An 18514-nucleotide genomic window follows, 5' to 3' on the forward strand; every position below is an offset into this window, starting at 1 on the left:
GTCTTTGAACTTGGGCTTTTGGACAATGCAGGAACTGTTAGGCAAGAGTGTAACAGCCACAGCCCTACTCCCAGCTTTTTCTGTATATGTGGTACTGAGGAATTGAACCCAAGGTTTCATGCACGCTAGGGCAAGCACTCTACAACTAAGCCACATGCCCAGCCCCAGGACCTCACATTCTTCCTTTGCTTTTTCACCCCCAGCTAGCACTCTATCACTTAAGCCATACTTCCACTTCTGGAGTTTTTAATTTTTGGTTTTTTTTTTTTTTTTTTTTTTTTTTTTTTTTTTTTTTTGCTGGTTAATTGAAGATAAAAGTCTTATGAACTTTTTGCCCAGGCTGGCTTTGAACCATGATCCTCAGATCAGGTATTTTGTGTTATGAGATGGAAACAAGCCCTTTGAGGGCTGGAATGGGATGTTATGATTTGGGTATGAACTTTCTCCCCCACAGAGCTTATGTGTTGAATACTTGGTCCTTAACTGCTGGCATTATTTTGGGAAGTTCTGGAAACTTTAGCAGGTGGAGCCTAGCTAGAAGAAGAAGGTCACTGGGGGCATGTCCTTATTGGCTGGATCTTGTCCTGAGACTTATTCTTCTCTCTCTGCTTCTCTCTGGCTCTGTATCTACAGTGTGATCAATAGCCTCCTCCTTCACATACATCCACTATAATGCTTGGACAAAAGCCCAAGTCCACAGGACCAAGAAACTATGGCCTGAACCCTCTGATGCTATGGGCCAGAATAACTCCTTCTTCCTTTAAGTTGTTCTCTCAAGTATATTGGTCACAGACATGACTAAGTAACCCACTGTATCTCTTCCAGCCAGTACCTCCCCATATACCCACCCTTCTCTGCTGCCATCAATGAGCTCTATTTCTGAACTTCATATAAATGAGATCATTTATATATTCTCTTTCTTATCTAGCTTCATTCTGTTAACTTTGTATTTATGAGGCTCATCTGTGTTGTTCTGTATTACATTTTTAATCTGTTGAGAGGGTGGATAGGTGGGTATGTGTTGGTGTGGATGCTGGTATTGGGGCTTGAACTCATTCTTTTTTTTTTCTTTTCTTTTTTTTTTTTTTTACCAGTCCTGGGGCTTGAACTCAGGGCCTGGGCACTGTCCCTGAGCTTCTTTTGCTCAAGGCTAGCACTCTATCACTTGAGCCACAGCCTTACTTCCAGCTTTTTCTGTTTATGTAGTACTGAGGAATCAAACCTAGGGTTTCCTGCACACTGATCAAGCACTCTACAAATAAGCCACATTCCCAGCCCCAGGACTTCACCTTCTTCACTTATTTACCCACAGCTGGCACTCTATTGCTTGAGCCACACTTCTCCTTCTGGAGGTTTTTTTTTTTTTTTTTTTGCTGGTTAATTAAAGATAAGAGTCTCATGAACTTTTCTGCCCAGGCTGGCTTTAAACCATGATCTTCAGATCTCAGCCTCCTGAAGTTGCTAGGAATACAGACATGAGCCCCAGTGAGTGCCCTACTTTCTTCACCCTTTGGGGATGCTGAGTAGTTTTCTCTAACTACACCACATTTTAGGGGAGCCATTTTCTACTGATAGACATTGGATTAATTCCAGTTTTTCTCTCTTCTAAATAAAACTACTGTGACCATTTTTGTGATTGTTTTAGGTATATTTCTCTAGGACCCTGTGGAGCTGGCAGGCAGATCTGTCTGCAGGACAGACAGCAATCATAAACATTTCCAAGGGCATCTTAGAAGAACCCGCAAGACCAAGCAATCATTCAGCCGTGCCAGCAGCCAAATGGATAACACATGTTTATACTAGCTCTGCCTTCATTCCTGTCTCACTTCCCTTTTCCTAACCTCTGATCTCTGGGATTATGTTCCTAAATATTATTCAGAGAAATGAAGCCAAGATAAATCCATTAGTCCAGAGCTGGAATCCATGCTCATAGTGCTCCTTGCTGTAATTGCTTACCCAGTGTTCAGATTAATGAAGACCTAGAGCAAGGGATTGGGCCAGCCGGGGAAAGTATGTGTGTGTGTGGGGGGGGGGGGTAATCTTACCTGAGAAATAATCTATATTAAAAAGGGATGGAAGTGTAGCTCAAGTGGTTGAGCACTGGACTAACAAGGGGGAAAAAAACCTTAAGATAAACCCCCAGTACCCTAAAAACAAAAAGGAAAAAGAAAAATGCTGAATTGTAATCATCACAACACAATAAATAATACCATAAATCAAATGTATGTTTCAGAATTTATATGGCTGCTTCTAAGCACATTTAGATGTGTTCGCAACAATTTCAGTTTTCCATTGTATAAACCAACAAGGAAGTATACAAAATGGCAGCTGAGGACAAACACTCAGTCCCCTCTGTCCTGGCCCAGGTAGGCCCAGGTAAGGTCAGGTGACGTGTGCTCCAGGGCGGATCACAGGAGTAGGATGGATGGAGGCAGAGCCTTGGAGAGGAGTCAGGCTCTCTTCTTAATTCCTTTCACAGCCATGGACAACGGCCTTCCCACAGGGCTGGTTTGGAGAAGCTGATGAACCTAAATGACAGGAATCAAGGACCTAGGTCCCAAATAGGGCCATCTGTTTTTTTTGTTTGTTTGTTTTTGTTTTTTTTGGTCCGGTCGTGGGGCCTGAACTCTGGCCTGGGCGCTGTCCCTCAGCTCTTCAGCTCAAGGCTAGCGCTCTACCACTTGAGCCACAGCGCCACTTCCAGCTTTTTTTTTTTCTTTTTGCTTATGTGGTGCTGAGGAATCAAACCCAGGGCCTCGAGCATGCAAGGCAAGCGCTCTACCACTGAGCCACCTTCCCAGCCCCAGGGCCATCTGTTTTATACAAGAGCCACGTTCTTCTAGAGTTGACCTCAATTAATTCTGATCACAAGCCCTAGATGGAAAGTTCTAAGACACAGAAGCTCAGAAAAGATAAGGAAGTTACTTGTGGTCCTCCAGGTAGCAAACAATGGTGCTGGGACTTGAAGCCAGGTCTCTCTGACCCCATATGTCCCTTTCCTTTCCATTGCACTGTGCTGACTTCTTTTCTATACAAACTATAAAGAGCCTTCTCCTCCAGAGGTGGGCTGAGCATACTACACAGGTCAGGGATGGAGCTGGGACACAGTGGGAAGAAGAGACCAGAAGAGGATTTAGGGTAGAGGTTAGCAAAGTATAATCCGTGGGTCAATTTTGGCCTATTGTTTTAGCACAGAAAGGTGAGAATGCTTTCTACATTCTTTTTTTCTTTGTGCTAATATTGGGCTTGAACTCAGAGCCTCACACGCTCACTCAGCTTTTTCCTCTCACTTGCTGGTGCTCTTCCACTTGAGCCACTCCTGTTTCTAGTTCTGGCTTTTTTTTTGTCGGTCATGGGGCTTGAACTCTGGGCCTGGGCACTGTCCCTCAGCTCTTTAGCTCAAGGTTAGTGCTCTACTAGTTTGAGCCACAGCGCCACTTCCAGTTTTCTGGTGGTTAACTGGAGATAAGAGTCTCACAGACTTTCTTGCCCAGGCTGGTTTTGAAGTGCAATTCTCAGATCTCAGCCTCCTGAGTAACTAGGATTACAGGCATGAGCCATGAGTGCCAGGCCTAGCTGCTTTTTTCAAAAAAAAAAAAATTTATTGTTAGTATAGAGATGATATACAGAGAGATTACAATTACATGAGTCAGTTAATGAGTACATTTCCTTTCATACAGTGTTTACTGTTCCCTTAATCTCTCCCAGCAATTCTGGCTTTTTGCTGGTTAAATGGACGTAAGTATCTCTGTAATTTGTCTGCTCAGCCTGCATCAAGCTTCAATTCTCAGACCTCAATCTCCTGAGTAGCTGGATTACGATAGGCATGAGCCACATGCCTAGTTTGCTTTTTCACATTCTTAAATAGTGGGGATGGAGGACATCAAAAAAAGAATGTATATGACAGATGAAAATTAAGTGAAATTCAAATTTCTATGTCCATGGACAAAAATTCTGATTCTCCCCTGTTAAAGCCATCACTACAATGGAGTGCTAGTTCAGGAATCCTTTGTTCCCTTCCCTGCCTTTGGGATCTGGAGGTTAGAAAGGCCCTGGGAGGGACATCTTTATGGCACTTACCATATTCTTCACCCAGTCTAGATTGCTTCTGGGGGGGCCATGTGGGCTCTTCATACTCAGCACCATCTGCAGCACCATCTTGGCAGTTTGAGAAGCTGGGAGGAACACAGACTTGAAAGTTTCTGTCACCCACCCTTTCTATGGCTATCCAGCACACCCAGCACCTGTCTGCAGACTCCTGTCTCCCCAAGAGGTGTGCATTCTCCAAGAGAAAGTGGGGCAGTAAGGTGGAACCCCAAACACATCATCCTCCCACCCTCATCTTCACCACCAACAGCTTGGCTTCTCCCTTTGCCACCTGGAAAAGAGGTCCAAAGGGGAGCAGCAGGTGCCAAGGAGCACTGGAGAAACAAAGCGGGGAGCAATGTGTAGGCACTTTTGACATGAAATTGACAGAAATACAAGGAACTTGAGATGCCTAGGGATCTTAGGTGCCATCTAGGTTGCATCCCAGCCATGACCTAATGTCCAGGCAAAGGACTTTCCTCTGACAATCACAGCATACATTCTGCTATGGGTGGAAATGAGCCTGGATGCAAGGTACCAGGGTCGCAGAGGGAGCGGTAGTCTGGGCAGCAGTCTGGTACCACATGGCAGAATTCATCACAGTAGCAGCTTCCCCTCCTGCAGCGGTGATCAGTTCCAAGGCAGCAGAGAGACCGAGGTTGGGAACAACTTCCTGGAGAAAAGGGACATTAAAAGCAACAAATGGAGAGCAAGGGAAGGGGTGACATTGTCCAAAAAGAAACCTATTTTTTCCCTGACTTATGTAACTAACTGTAACCCCTTTGTATATCGCCAGTGGCTCATGCCATAATCCTAGCTACTCAGTAGGCTGAAATCTGAAGATTGTGGTTCAAGGCCAGCCTGGGCAGGAAAGTCCATGAGACTCTTATCTCCAGTTAACTACCAGAAAACCGGAAGTGGTGCTGTGGATCAAGTGGTAGAGTGCTCACCTTGAGCTGAGGGACAGTGCCCAGGCCCAGAGTTCAAGCCCCATAACCAACCAAAAAAGACTGTGATATCTGTATATCCACATGCAGAAGAATGGTTTTGGATCCCTACCTCATACCAAATATTAAAAAAGTTAACTCAGAATGGATGACATTCCTAAACACAAGAGCTTCAACTATAAAACCTTTGAGAAGAGAATGTGTGCAAAAACCAGAAAAATGTTTATGAAGTTGAAAGAACTCCATGATCCATATTCACAATTTTTTTTTTCCAAGCTGGGTGTTTGTTTGTGGCTCACACATGTAAGCCTAGCTACTCAGGAGGCTGAGATTTGAGATTCATGGTTCAAAGCCATCCTAGGCAGGAAAAGTCTGTGAGACTCTTATCTCCAATAAAGCACCAAAAATATGGATCAAGTGGTAGAGTGCTAGTTTTGAGCAAAAAGCTCAGGGATAGAACCCAGACCCCAGAGCTTGAGTTCAAGTCCCAAGATGATTATACACACAAAAAAGTTGATTTTGTTTGTTTGTTTTGTCTGTCATGGGGCTTGAACTCAGGACCTGGGCACTGTCTGTGAGTTCTTTCACTCAAGGCTAGTGCTCTACTGTTTTGAGCCATATCGCCACTTCCACAAAAAAGTCTTTAAATTCTGTTCCTCACTTCTCCAGATTACTCAACTCAATAATTATCTGATTATTAGCCATCCACTACAAGATGAAGGTCTATCTGTAAGAGATGGGAAAGGCAAGGCATTGGCAGGTGGAGACTGTGGACCAGTTTCCTAGTGGGGTTGTGTCTCTGGTAGGAGGAGTATTGTATTGGTCTCACCCCCCAAAACTCTCTTTTCTTCTCTTCCTCTGCTCTAGCCTCTCCTTCCCAACCGTCTCCTATAAGGTTAACACCTGCCTAGGGCTTTGTATAAGGATAAACCTGACTGAAGGGTTTTCAAAGTTGACAGGATCAACAGAGAGCCAGCCTCTGAGAGGACGTGGGGACAGGGTGGGGCTGACCTAAACTGTTGTGGAAACAGGGCCTTGCAGGTGTTGTGGGAGAGGAGATGCTGGGAGGGGGGGCTCTCAAGGTGAGGATGAACAGATGACTGGCACAGGGGCGATGGCTTCTGAGTTTGCCATGGCTTCTGCTTGTTCAGCTCAGGAGCCTTCTACAAATGATCTGTTTCCCTTCTCATGTCTTCCCTCTTCCCAATTGCCTGGTCCAGCATCAATCCGAGAGAGTGAGTCCCAGGGACAAACCAAACTACAGTTGCAGCCTATTTGTGAGGCAGGGATGAATTCATTGGTCATTTTAATAAGATGGGATGGGATAGGATGAAATAAGATGGGACAGAATTATATCAAATAGATTCGTTTATATCATATATGGCATAAAAATAAGTTGTTTGAAGTTCTTTTTGAAATACTTGTTTTCTCTACATAGCTGTGTGTATTGAGTTATAGCATTAAGCATATTCATGAATGTGAGCTGAGGCCAGAAAGACTTGAAAGCCACTAGTCTGGAGAGAGGCTCTCATTTTGAAGATGAGGGAAGAGCATTTGCTCAAGGTCATGCTTCAGGCCAGGATGGGGACAGGAGTAGGAGCAGAAACCCTGACTTCCTCTCTGCTTTCCCACCACACCATGCTCAAAGGGCTCACTCAAAGAAAACCTCTAAATGGAAGTAGTGCCTGGCTTAAGTGGCAAAGCACTAGCCTTGAGCACAAAGAGGCTCAGGGACAGTGCCCAGTCTCCGAGTTTAAACCCCAGGACTGGCCAAAACAACAACAACAACAAAACACCAAAACCCTTTTAATATCCTGCCTGTGCCTGTTCCAAGTTATGGCTTATGCTGTTTCCTCTGCTTGGAAGGCCCTGCTCTCCCAAATCCATTAGCTGAAAACATTGTTGATTTCAAAGCCATATTTTAACACCGTGGCTGCTAAGAAATTATTATTAAGAAACATTATTATGAACGTGTTAAATAAAGAATAAAAAAATTTGCTGAGAGGTGGTGGTTCACTCCTGTCATCCTAGCTACTCAGGAGGCTGAGACTTGATTATGGCTCAAAGCCAGCCAGGTCAGACAGGTCCATGAGACTCTTACCTCCAATTGACTGCTTAAAAAAAAAAAAAAAAAAAAAAAAAAGTCCAGCCTTTCCCATACTAGCCATATAGCTGACAAGGAAATTTTTTTCTTGATAGAACTGCTGCAAGGCTAGGGGCTGTGGCTCAAATCTCTATGCCTAATTAGCAAGTATAAGGTCCTGACATTCTTTTTCTCTTTCTTTTTCTTTCTTTTCTTTTTTTTTTGTCAGTCGTGGGGCTTGAACTCTGGTCCTGGTCAGTGTTCCTCAGCTCTTCCGCTCAAGGCTAGTGTTCTACCACTTGAGCCACAGCACCACTTCAGGCTTTTTCTGCTTATGTGGTGCTGAGGAATCAAACCCAGGGCCTCATGCATGCAAGGCAAGCACTCTACCACTGAGCCATCTTCCCAGCCCCAAGGTCCTGACTTTAAACCAACCAACCAACCATCAAACAAACAACTATAGACAGGCAGAATGACAAAACTAGAAAATCACCACTTGATAGGGGGAAAATCCTTAGAAATAATTATCAAAGAGAGCTAAAATCATTAGAAAAACTGTTGACAGGGAACATTTATAAGGAACTTGCTCTCTGGATGGTCAAGTGAACCACCAGTAAAAGTGGGAAAACTAGGCATTGTGTGTCATGCATCTCCTTCAAAGCATGCAGTCCCATTTACGGAGTACTTGCCAAAGAAATAATGTGATTGTGGTCTGACCCTCACTTCCAGATTTTAGGGACTATTAGGGTTATGGGACTCCTTCAAGAACTCAATCAGCCAGATCTAGAATGTATGCTATGCTACCGAATAAATCCCTGGTTCGTTCAAAAGATAAATGGGAAAACTGAGCTGAGATGATTTATAAATGTAAAGATACTTCAGGGGCATGGCAGCTAAGAAATTGGAGGTATGGTTCAAGAGAAAGCACCAGCCAAGTGAAAAAAAAAAACTTAGCAAGAGCATTGATTCAAATAAGCCAACAGTAAAAGGATATTTTTTTTTCTAGTCTTGGGGCTTGAACTCAGGGCCTGGGCGCTGTCCCTGAGCTTCTTTGCTCAAGGCTAGCACTCTACCACTTGAGCCACAGTGCCACTTCTGGCTTTTTCTGTTTATGTGGTGCTGAGGAATCGAACCTAGGGTCATGCATGCTAGGCAAGCACTACACCATTAAGCCATGTTCTCAGCATAAAAGCACATTTTTAAATTTTTTTTAAATATTGGTCCTCGGGCTTGAACTCAGGACTTGGGCTCTGTCCTTGAGCTTTTTTGTCCTTGAGCATTAGCTTATCACTTTAGTCACAGCTCTCCACTTCCAGCTTTTTGCTGGAGGAGTCTCCCAGACTTTTCTGCCCAGGCTGGCTTCAAACCATCATCCTCTAATCCCAGTCTCCTGAATAGTTAGGATTTTAGTGTGAGCCACTGGTGGCAAATTCTTTTTTTTTTTAACTCTCGGCTGGGCTCTGTCCCTCAGCTCTTCAGCTCAAGGCTAGCGCTCTACCACTTGACTCACAGCGCCACTTCCAGCATTTTATGTTTATGTGGTGCTGAGGAATCGAACCCAGGGTCTTAAGCATGTGAGGCAAACACTCTACCACTGAGCCACCTTCCCAGCCCTGGTGGCAAATTCTTTTATAAGAATCCTACTCTGTCAATAAATAACCCAACTCAGTGACAGTGACAAGCTCCCAATTTGCAAGTCCCATTCAGCAAAACAGAAGGCCAGCCATTCCCTTGAAGTTCTTCAAAGAACTTCGGAACAAACGGATTCAATAACCCTTCAGAGTGAAGAATTTACCCCTAATAACATATAGTTTTCTCCCTGTTTCTTACCAGTTTTCTCTGGTAAATAACACCTTTGTTGAGTTTCCATGGTAGCTTCTGGGATGTTTTAGCAAATCTAGTACATTAGGCAGGCAGTTGACCAATCATTCTGTTGTTAATCTGGATCAGGACTTGTCTCATTGATCTTTTCTCCTGACCCCCACCCCAACCAAGTGCACAGTCCAGAGCCGCATGCTACCTCTGCACATCAATCTCATCTGGACAGGCTGTATCGCTATGCTTCCCTGGCCACACAGACCTCCCAATCCAGTCACCCAAAACATCCTACACACTTGAAGTGGAAACACAGAGAAGCCATATCCAGCCATCATAGGCACCTAGTGAGTGTCTGAGACAAGAAATTACTCCATTCAGGAATGCAAGCCCTAAGAAAGAGGTAGATTCCACCACAAACAAGAGATCCACTAGTCTGGTGTTGGTGGCTCACACATGTAATCTCACTTACTCAGAAGACTAAGATCTAAGGATCATGATTTGAGTCTGGGAAGAAAATTCCTTGAGACTCTTATCTCCAATTAACCCTCCCAAAAACTTCTGAAATGAGGGGCTGGGAAGGTGGCTCAGTGGTAAAGCTCTTGCCTTGCATGCTCGAGGCCCTGGGTTCGATTCCTCAGCACCACATAAGCAAAAAGAAAAAAGCCGGAAGTGGTGCTGTGGCTCAAATGGTAGAGCGCTAGCCTTGAGCTGAAGAGCTGAGGGACAGTGCCCAGGCCCAGAGTTCAGGCCCCATGACCGGACCCAAAAAAAAACAAAAAAACTTCTGAAATAAGCTGGGTGCCAGTGGCTCACACCTGTAATCCTAGCTATTCACTAGGCTGAAATCTGAGGATTGCAGTTCAAAGCCAGCCTGGGCAGCAAAGGCTGTGAGACTTTTACCTCCAATAAACCACCAGAAAACTGAAAGTGGCACTGTGGCTCAAGTGGTAGAGCACCATCCTTGAGCAAAAAAGCTAAGGGTGAGTTCCAGCCCTAGTACTGGCACGAGGAAGAGAGAGAGAGGAAGAGAGGGAGAGAGAGGGAGAAAAAGGGAGAGAGAGAGAGAGAGAGAACCATAAATGAATGAAGAGACTAGATCCCTTTAACCTCTAGCACAGATGCCAAACCAGCTCCTCACCTGTCTTCTGCTTTGGGGTCACAGGGCTCAGGCACAGCAGGAGGAGAAGGGCCAGCCACATGGCTGCAGGCTGGACAGAGACAGAATGCTGTACTTTAAGGATTGAAATTCTAGCTCAATCCTCACCCTCCCCATCTGGTATCTACCCAGAGGAGAAGCCAGCTCATACCTGGATGGTCACTGCAGGGGATGGGTGCCAAAGCAGTAGCACAGGTGTCCCAGCTGCTTGGAAGAGCTTACCCAAACAAATAATTTTCAAATCTCCTGGGATGAATCAGAAACAGCTGAGTGACAATGTTCCAAAAGCCTTGAGATGATCTACTTTGAACTTCCCATTTGATAGGTGAAGACCCTGACACCTAGGGATAACCAGGGACCCTGTGATTTCACATAGCTTGGTTGTGTCAGAGCTGAGGCAAGAATCCTGGTCTCCTGGAGTGTCTCTCCACACCCCCCCCCCACCTCTGCTGCGAATGCAGATAGACCCATAAGAGGCCTTTCAGCCATGAGAATGAACTGGACATTTTGGTTCCGACAGTCTGAGTTGTCTATAGGAAAGGGCTACTGGAGTAGACATCTTTTTCTTGTTTCCTACAAGAAAATGTGAAGAGTTGACTCCATTGGACATTTGGAAAACACCTATGATCTGGCACCAGTGGTGCTCAGTTGGGTGGACCCAACCAGATTCCTGATTAATACTTACATGTGGCAGAGGATATGCTTTGAAAGAGACCCATGAGCAACCTACCAACTTACCAGTGCTGTCACCTCCCACTCAGGAGGCTGAAGAAACAAAATCTGCACGTGGTAACCAGCGAGAGTTTGCTCTCTCCCTTTTTATTGTCTATTAATTGTACAGAGGGGGTTTTATTGTGATATTTCCACACATGCATAAAATATCTTATCCCCCCACTTTTAAAACAATTAGTGTGTTTGTGTGTGTGTGTGTGTGTGTGTGTGTGTGTGTGTGTGTGTGCATGTATGTGTGATGTTCTTAGGACTTGAACTCAGGGCCTAGGTACTGTCTCTGAGCTTTTGTGCTTAGGGCTAGTGCTCTACTACTTACGCACAGCTCCATTTCTGGCTCTTTTGGTGGTTAATTGGAGATAAGAATCTCACAAACTTTCTTGCCCAGGCTGGCTTCAAATCCCAATCCTCAGATCTCAGCCTCTCAAGAAGCTAGTTACAGGCACAAGCCACTGGCTTTTTTTTAGTTGGTTGTGGGGCTTGAACTGTGAGCGTGGGCACTGTCCCTCAGCACTTCAGCTCAAGGCAAGCATTCTACCACTTGAGCCACAGCGCCACTTCCAGTTTTCTGGTGGTTTATTGGAGATAAGAGTTTCATGGACTTTCCTGCCCAGGCTGGCTTTAAACCATGATCCTCAGATCTCAACTTCTTGAGTAGCTAGGATTACAGGTGTGAGCCTCCAGTGCCCTGCCTGGCATCCAGCTTTTAAACAATTTTCATTATTCTATTTTCAAAGTATTCATTATTCTGTTTTCAAAGAACTTTTACCATTATCACACACCCTCCTACCTCAATGTCCCCTTCTACCTGTTAACAAGATGTGATGTCCAGAGCTGTGGCTGCCATTCTACAATCATGAGGCAATAAATACAAAGTTGTATGTGGAAAACACACAGCACACAGTTATCTCCAGCATTTTCAGGCAGGCCTGGTTCACAGCAGACACTCAATATCATCCTCTCATCATGCAGGTAACCAGAAGGCAGGATTTAATTTCTTTAGTTTATTCAAGCTGGTCTTGAACTGTGCACCAACTACAGCAAGTAGAAATCCAGTTCAAAACAGGTGTTTACACACATGAAACTTGTCTAGGTGGACTCTTGCTCTCATTCTACGTTCATTCCATAAAAGCTCTAAAAACTTGGCAGAGAAAGTCAATGACTGCCTCATTTAAGTGGAAACTGTTTGTCTTCCACTCTTCTGCAATGTCTTGAATCTTGTCTCCACCTTGTAAGCTAATGGTTTCTTTCCCTTTACGTGCAGAAAAAAAAAACAAAACAGAACACTTTTTCCCTCCTTGTCACTTAGAAGGAACTCTTTTCAGTGCATCCAGAAGCTTCTCCCCTCAACAGCAGAGGAGTCTCAGATACTGTTAAGTTGCAAAAAGTGCTTTCAAAACATTCCCCTCTCTTCCCTTTCTCCCCCACTCCCTAAGAAATAAATAAATGGAGGTCTGAACAGTGAAGACAGCATAGTGTCAGGGACGGTAACACATATGCAACCTGCAGGATGGGAGGGGTGCGGGAGAGAGTGAAAACCCAGGAACATGGAAGATTGTTGAGTTCAGCTTTGATCCTACATTGGTATGAAATAGGCAGGATAACAAGACAGTATATCTCTCCTCCAGTGTAGCCATTTAGATGAGCTGGACTCAAAGTTTAAACCAAAACTGGAATTAAAGCTCACCATTTTCTTTTTGGTGGTACTAGAATTAGAACTGAGGGCTTTATTAGGCAAACACTTTTGCCACCAGAGCCATGACCCAGCTCTAGACCTCACCATATATATTATAAACAAACCTGAGTCTGAATCTGAAGCATATCTTTAGTGAGACTTGAGTTTTGTAGGTTCATTCCCAAAGCTCCTTGAAAGGATGAAGGAACTTCTAGTCAGCCCTTCAAAACTGGGCTGGGCCTTGGCTTCCATCATGAACTGAAAGGAGAATAGACCAAGTCTTCCAGCCTGGATGGAGATATCAAATCCCAAATGTGAGGCAGAACCAACATTGCGGGTCAACTCCTATGGGCTCCCTCTTGTTCCAGCTGAGTAATAGCTTTGGCTGTTACCTCCTTACGAGAGCCAGTATCACCTCCGGCTCAGGTACTCATCTGCTTCCACCAATCAGGTACAACTTTCTATTTGGCTTCTTAGAACAGTGCCTAAGCCAATTTTTTTTTCTACTACTAATAACTACACGTCTAAGAAAGAAAAATTAATTCTAGTAAAATGATGTGGGCTTTAGTACGGTCTTTGGAAAAGCAACCCTGACCAGTGTTTCCCTTAGAGGTTAGGATCTTTAGCAACTTCAAGAACATCACAAGAACTTTCCCATCAAAATTATATTAAAGTATGAGGGAAAAATATGTTAAAGTGATATGAAAGGGATAATTAAAAATACATTACCAGGTTAAATAATTAAGTGCATAATTGGCATAAAGGCTCTTTTTATCCCAAGAAAGCAGGAATATTCACATTTGCATCCACAAACTGTCAAATGCGCTAATACTACTATGAGCAGGAAAGTTTTTCCCCAACTTTGAGAAAGGAAACTAAGGCAAGAGCTCAGCCTGCAGGGAAGACCCCAGCTCTACACAGGAAGGGGCAGGAAAGGGCCAGAGAATGGACTAGGGCCATATCTTCACTCAGGACCATAATGGCCATCTCACAGGACAGAACAGTAACCACCCCACTAATAAGATGGAACATGGGGTTTCTGTTACCTCCTTAGGATGAGTTTGAACGACAATTCTCAAGAGTAAGACTAACCAATAGACCATTCACCCAAGAAAAGGCCAACAGCTGCTCTGACTGGATAAAATCTCCGTAAGCAAAAGCTGTAGCTTCAGTTATGCATGCAGGATAGGTTGCAAGTGGGTCTGGCCCCACAAGCATAGGTCACAAGTGGGTCAGAGCCCGAGCTCTGTTCTTTGCTTCAGGCTCACCATATATGGAAAGCCTGTGCTTCCATCTGTGTCTAGAATATTTCAAATAGGGAAGTCATGGCTGTCTCCTTGAAGTCTCTGATGATTTCTTGGATAGTCATGATTCCACTTTTATGTTCCTCCCACCCTTGCCCCAATCTTTAAACAAGCTCAACAAAATGCCCACAGTGTAGCCCCTTTGGCTGCTGCTTTTCCTCAGGGAAGTCTGACCCTATTTCAGGCTGAGATGAGAGATAGCAAACTCCATCCACCTGCTGCAGCAGCAAAAGAGAAGCGGGTTGGTTAAGAAAAATCTGGCTTGGAAGCTCCAGAACTAAAACAACAGTGGAAATGATACTGGAGATGCAGCTGCCACCAGATGTGGTGGGGGTGGAAAAGCCCATGAGTGTCAGAAGGCTTGAGTCTCTGTCTGTTCCCCTGAGAGAGGCACTTGAAGCTTCACTTAGGGACCATTTGTCAGTTCAGATGGGAAATGCTGGGCGCCTGCAAATATCTGTCACACAGAATGGACCCATCAACCTAACAAAGGTCGACTCTACCTGGATGTAAGACACATTATTAAAAATAAGAAGAATGATAATAATAAAAAAAAAATCCCCAAGTGGGGAATGTCCTTGAGAGGGTGGCTCAGTTCTGCATCATGTGTGCCCCTGGCCCCTAGACAGAGGCCGGCTGGCTGGGCTTTCTTCAGGTGGTCCCCAAAACAGTGGCTTCCAGGGCCAAGGCTTCGGTGGGTTCCTCCTCATAGTCTGACATGTAGGATTCCAAGCTCTGCTTGGCCAGTAACTCCCTCCGGGCCTGCAGCCGCTCACACCGGGGACAGCTTCCGGACTTGAAACAAGCTTTATGGTAACATGCTTTACATTCTATTCAGGTTAAAAAGGTGAGAGAGAGAGAGAAGAAAATCATTTGTTATTTTCTCAGGCCGGACGCAAGTCACTGCTACAGCCTCTACTCACTACCTTGGCTCAGTGTTTTCCATGGTGAAACACAGGGAGAGGCTCTATCAGACCAAAAATTTTTTTTGGTAGCAGAGGGATTTGAACTCAGGGCCTTGTGCTTGCTAGGCTGACACTCTATCACTTGAGCTATACCTCCAGACTTGATTTTTTCACTATTTTCCAGATAGGGTCTTGTAAAGATTTTTGCCCAGGCTGGCCTCAAAACTAAAATCTTTCTTTGCTACTAGGTCTCCTGAGCAGCTAGGATTACAGGGGGCCACCAGTGTGTGGCTTAAACCAAAGAGGTTGTTCCTACGTAGTAAATTAACTGTGTCCAGCCTTGCATGCCCACTCCTAGCTCCAGTCCTCACCTTCACAGGTCCGGCACTTATGGAGCTCAAAAGGAAAGATGATGTCATCCTCATTCTGACAGAACTCACAGATGAAGCCCTTGGCTTGGCAGAGCTGCAGAGGAAAGAAATCACAAAGTGAGGGGCTGGGAAGGTGGCTCAGTGGTAGAGCGCTTGCCTTGCATGCCTGAGGCCCTGGGTTCGATTCCTCAGCACCACATAAGCAAAAAGAAAAAAGCCAGAAGTGGCGCTGTGGCTCAAGTGGTAGAGCGCTAGCCTTGAGCTGAAGAGCTAAGGGACAGTGCCCAGGCCCAGAGTTCAGGCCCCAAGACGGGACCCAAACCCCCCCCCAAAAAAAAAAGAAATCAAAGTGAGGAGCTGGTACAGGAGGGTAGACTCCAGAGATGGGCAAAATGTAACTTAGAACTATGAGTGCAATTGATGAACTTTACTGCTTACAGGGAAGAGAGTAGGCCTGGGCTTAGCATAAGCAAAAACAATGCTGGACCAAGTTCCAAGGAAAGGAGAGGAAAGAGACCCAGCATGTTAAGGAAGACAGACAGTGCTTGCATCCTCTCCTATGTGGAAGCTAGGCATGACAAAATGCAAGGGATTAATGCATTTACACACCAACTGAGTAGAGGAGGGCATACTTAGAGAAGGAATCCAAAGGCATAACTCCTAGGAACAACTAAAGTACTGTCTATCAAAACAAATACCATGAAATGGAATCTTTTGTGTGTGGGAGAGAGTTACAATAAAGGGGGCATAGGAATGGAGGGAAGAGGTGTGAGCAGCTGCAGTCATTGTATTCAATGTATGTAATGTAAAAAATAAACAAAGGCAGTTATTGTATTCAATGTATACTATGTAAAATATGAAAGATGCAACTTGTAGGTTGGGATGGGGGGGATGGAAGGGGGAGGGTGGGTGACATCAAGAAGTATTGCACTAATAAGCTGACTTACCAAATTGTAACCCCGTTATAATAATAATTAAAAAGAAAAGACAGAGGCAGAGGCACAGGCCTGAGAAGCCCCTACCACCAAAGGAGCTTCTCAATGAAGAGAGGAAAAGGATGGTCCCACCAAGGGCTTCCTAAATCCAGTCTGGGTAATGATCTTATTTCAAAATAGAAACCACCATTACTAAAGTTAAAATGTGAAAACCGAATGTTTTCCCCAAATAATACTCAGCTTCAAATGAGATTACAATTCCCTCATCCACACATGATTTTCCACCTGTGTCCACCTCTTGTGTGTGTGTGTGTGTGTGTGTGTGTGTGTGTGTGGTGTGTGTGTGTGTCTCTGAACTTTTGTGCTCAAAGCTAGCACTCTATCACTTAAGCCATAGGTCCATGTCTAGGTTTTTGGTGGTAAATTGAAGATAAGAGTCTCACGAGGCTGGGAATGTAGTTTGGTGATAGAGTGCTTGCCTAGTATGCATGAAGCCTCAGGTTCAATTCCTAGTATCACATAAACAGAAAAAGCTGGAAGTGGTAGTGTAGCTCAAGTGGTAGAGTGCTAACCTTGAGCAAAAGAAGCTCCAGGAAATTACCCAGGCCCTGAGTTCAAACCCCAGGATTGACAAAAAAAAAAAAAAAAAAGTCTTATGACTTTTGTGCCCAGGCTAGCTTCAAACTGCAATCCTCAGATCTCAGCCTCCTGAGTAGCCAGGATTACAGGCATGAGCCACTAGTACCCAGCTTTTGTGCTCCATTTTAAGCTCTAATTCCAGAACTGCCATAGGAACACAAACTGTGTGGAGTCTGGAGATGGAAAGATCAAAAAATAAAATTTTTGCATTTTTAGTAAGTGGAATATATCACAAACAATAACAACTTGCACTCGTATAATACTTAAAGCTTACAAAATGTCACACTGAGGATCATTTCATCAATTCCTCTCAAAACATACAAGGGGAAAGGACAATGAAATAATTATATTCAAATGAGATACAAGAAAACTGAAGCACTTGGGCTGCTGAGGCAGGAGCATCTGAGTCTGAGGCTTACTTGGTCTACAGAGCAAGGTCCTGTTTCACAAACATAACAAGGCAAAAAGGGAAGTCATTTCTTTGGGTCACAATGATTGGCAATAATAAAGCCAAGACTCAGGTTAGAATCCCTTTCCAGACTGAAATGAGGATTGTCCTGCCCACATGTGACAATTTTTTAGTGAAGCCTGCTCAGTCTTTCTTAGGCAATGCCAGCACCAATTCCTCTTCGAATACTTGTATATATTTGTGTTTTTGAGACAGGGTCTTACTATGTAGCCCAAGCTAGCTCTGTTTCTCAAGTGCTTCTTAATGAATTGGGTGATTTCACTGTTCACCAACCCAGAGAACAGCAGCCCTTTAGAGCGACTGTCTCTCTTAACTGTCCACTGGAGCTATGTTTCTGTTTCTGGAACTAAGTAACAAGAACCCTAGGCCCACCCCACTCCTGTATCCCTAATTAAGGGCTCAGTTGTATGGCAGAGTGACATTTTCTCACCATGCAGCGCTCTACATGGGCAGCCCCTGCCCGGGTGAGCTCGGCCAGCCGGGGCCCCAGCTCTCCCTTCTTGGTTGCAATCAGGTCATTTACTGAGTACAAGTGGAGATCCTCTGTCAGGTGGCCAGGGACTGTGTCAAAGGAATCCAGAAGCCTACAGGAAATGAAAGCAAGGAAGTGCAGAAAGGAGATGAACATTTTGGATGGTACAACATAGAAGCAGGAGAGATAAGCTAATGCAGGCAACAATGAGCCAGCCCAGGTATTTCAGCCCTCACCCCCCATACGTCTGGATGACAGAAGTGACATATTCATAATGCCTGCAGACTGGTGGTGGTTTTCAATAGAAAACTCAGATCTCTCCTCTAGGGAGGACACAGATACAATTATTGCCCTGGCTTCTTGTTTACCTTTTCTTTTTGTCATTTGTGCAAAAATCCTTACTCTTCTTGTTCATGTAACATTAGAGCCAGCTGCTGAGACATATCTCTGTCAGAGATAATAGCTCAGCCCGGGGACCCTGACCACCACACAAGACTTACTCTTTAGCCAGTCGGCATGTCTTAAACATGTTCTTCATGTGATACAGCTGGACCCGCAACAGCTGCAGAGAAAGACATGGGAAAGGGGTAGAAATGAGGACAGAGTTGACTGTTAGGAGGGCCAGTTAGTGCCTTCAGACTCTGGGACCCAGGCGCTTTGCATGCATCCATCACCCTCTGCCCCTCTAATTTAATAACTCTCTTCAAAGTGAGCTCCAGCTAGGGAAGGTGACTCTGCTAGGTCAGTCTACCCAGTCACACACACAGAGCCGGCAGCAGCTGAGAACTCTTGAGTTCACATTCCTATGCTATTCTCTCTTCTGTAATGTTTCTAGGGGAGGGAGAAATTCTGCCTTTGCCAGTTTGAGGCTGACTATACAAATAGTTGGTAAGTGTAGAAAGAAAGTACCTATGAAGCTGGGATT

General features: G+C 44.7%; 2 protein-coding genes across 10 annotated transcripts in view; both read right to left on the reverse strand.

Annotated features, from left to right (window-relative positions):
• Positions 1 to 2253: 2253 nt before the first annotated feature.
• LOC138832270 (somatomedin-B and thrombospondin type-1 domain-containing protein-like) lies at positions 2254 to 11667 on the reverse strand. The gene is made up of 6 exons (XM_070029984.1): positions 11628 to 11667; positions 10242 to 10336; positions 10073 to 10142; positions 4625 to 4759; positions 4081 to 4175; positions 2254 to 2528 (listed from the first exon to the last, which is right to left on the reverse strand). The coding sequence occupies exons 3-6, from the start codon at positions 10131 to 10133 to the stop codon at positions 2451 to 2453; spliced, it is 369 nt and encodes a 122-aa protein (XP_069886085.1). The 5' UTR covers positions 10134 to 10142; positions 10242 to 10336; positions 11628 to 11667; the 3' UTR covers positions 2254 to 2450.
• Positions 11668 to 14449: 2782 nt separating this feature from the next.
• Rubcn (rubicon autophagy regulator) overlaps positions 14450 to 18514 on the reverse strand; it is a 78720-nt gene continuing 74655 nt past the window's right edge. For all 9 annotated transcript variants that reach the window (XM_070029983.1, XM_070029980.1, XM_070029982.1 and 6 more), the window contains 4 exons: positions 18090 to 18151; positions 17548 to 17701; positions 15075 to 15168; positions 14450 to 14628 (listed from right to left, as the gene is read on the reverse strand). In XM_070029983.1, the coding sequence (XP_069886084.1) occupies positions 14450 to 14628; positions 15075 to 15168; positions 17548 to 17701; positions 18090 to 18151 (489 nt within the window). The remainder of the gene's footprint in view (positions 14629 to 15074; positions 15169 to 17547; positions 17702 to 18089; positions 18152 to 18514) is intronic.

Source organism: Dipodomys merriami, unplaced genomic scaffold (genome assembly GCF_024711535.1).
Source record: "Dipodomys merriami isolate MVZ:Mamm:240054 unplaced genomic scaffold, mDipMer1.0.p SCAF_2, whole genome shotgun sequence".
Lineage (NCBI taxonomy): Eukaryota > Metazoa > Chordata > Mammalia > Rodentia > Heteromyidae > Dipodomys > Dipodomys merriami.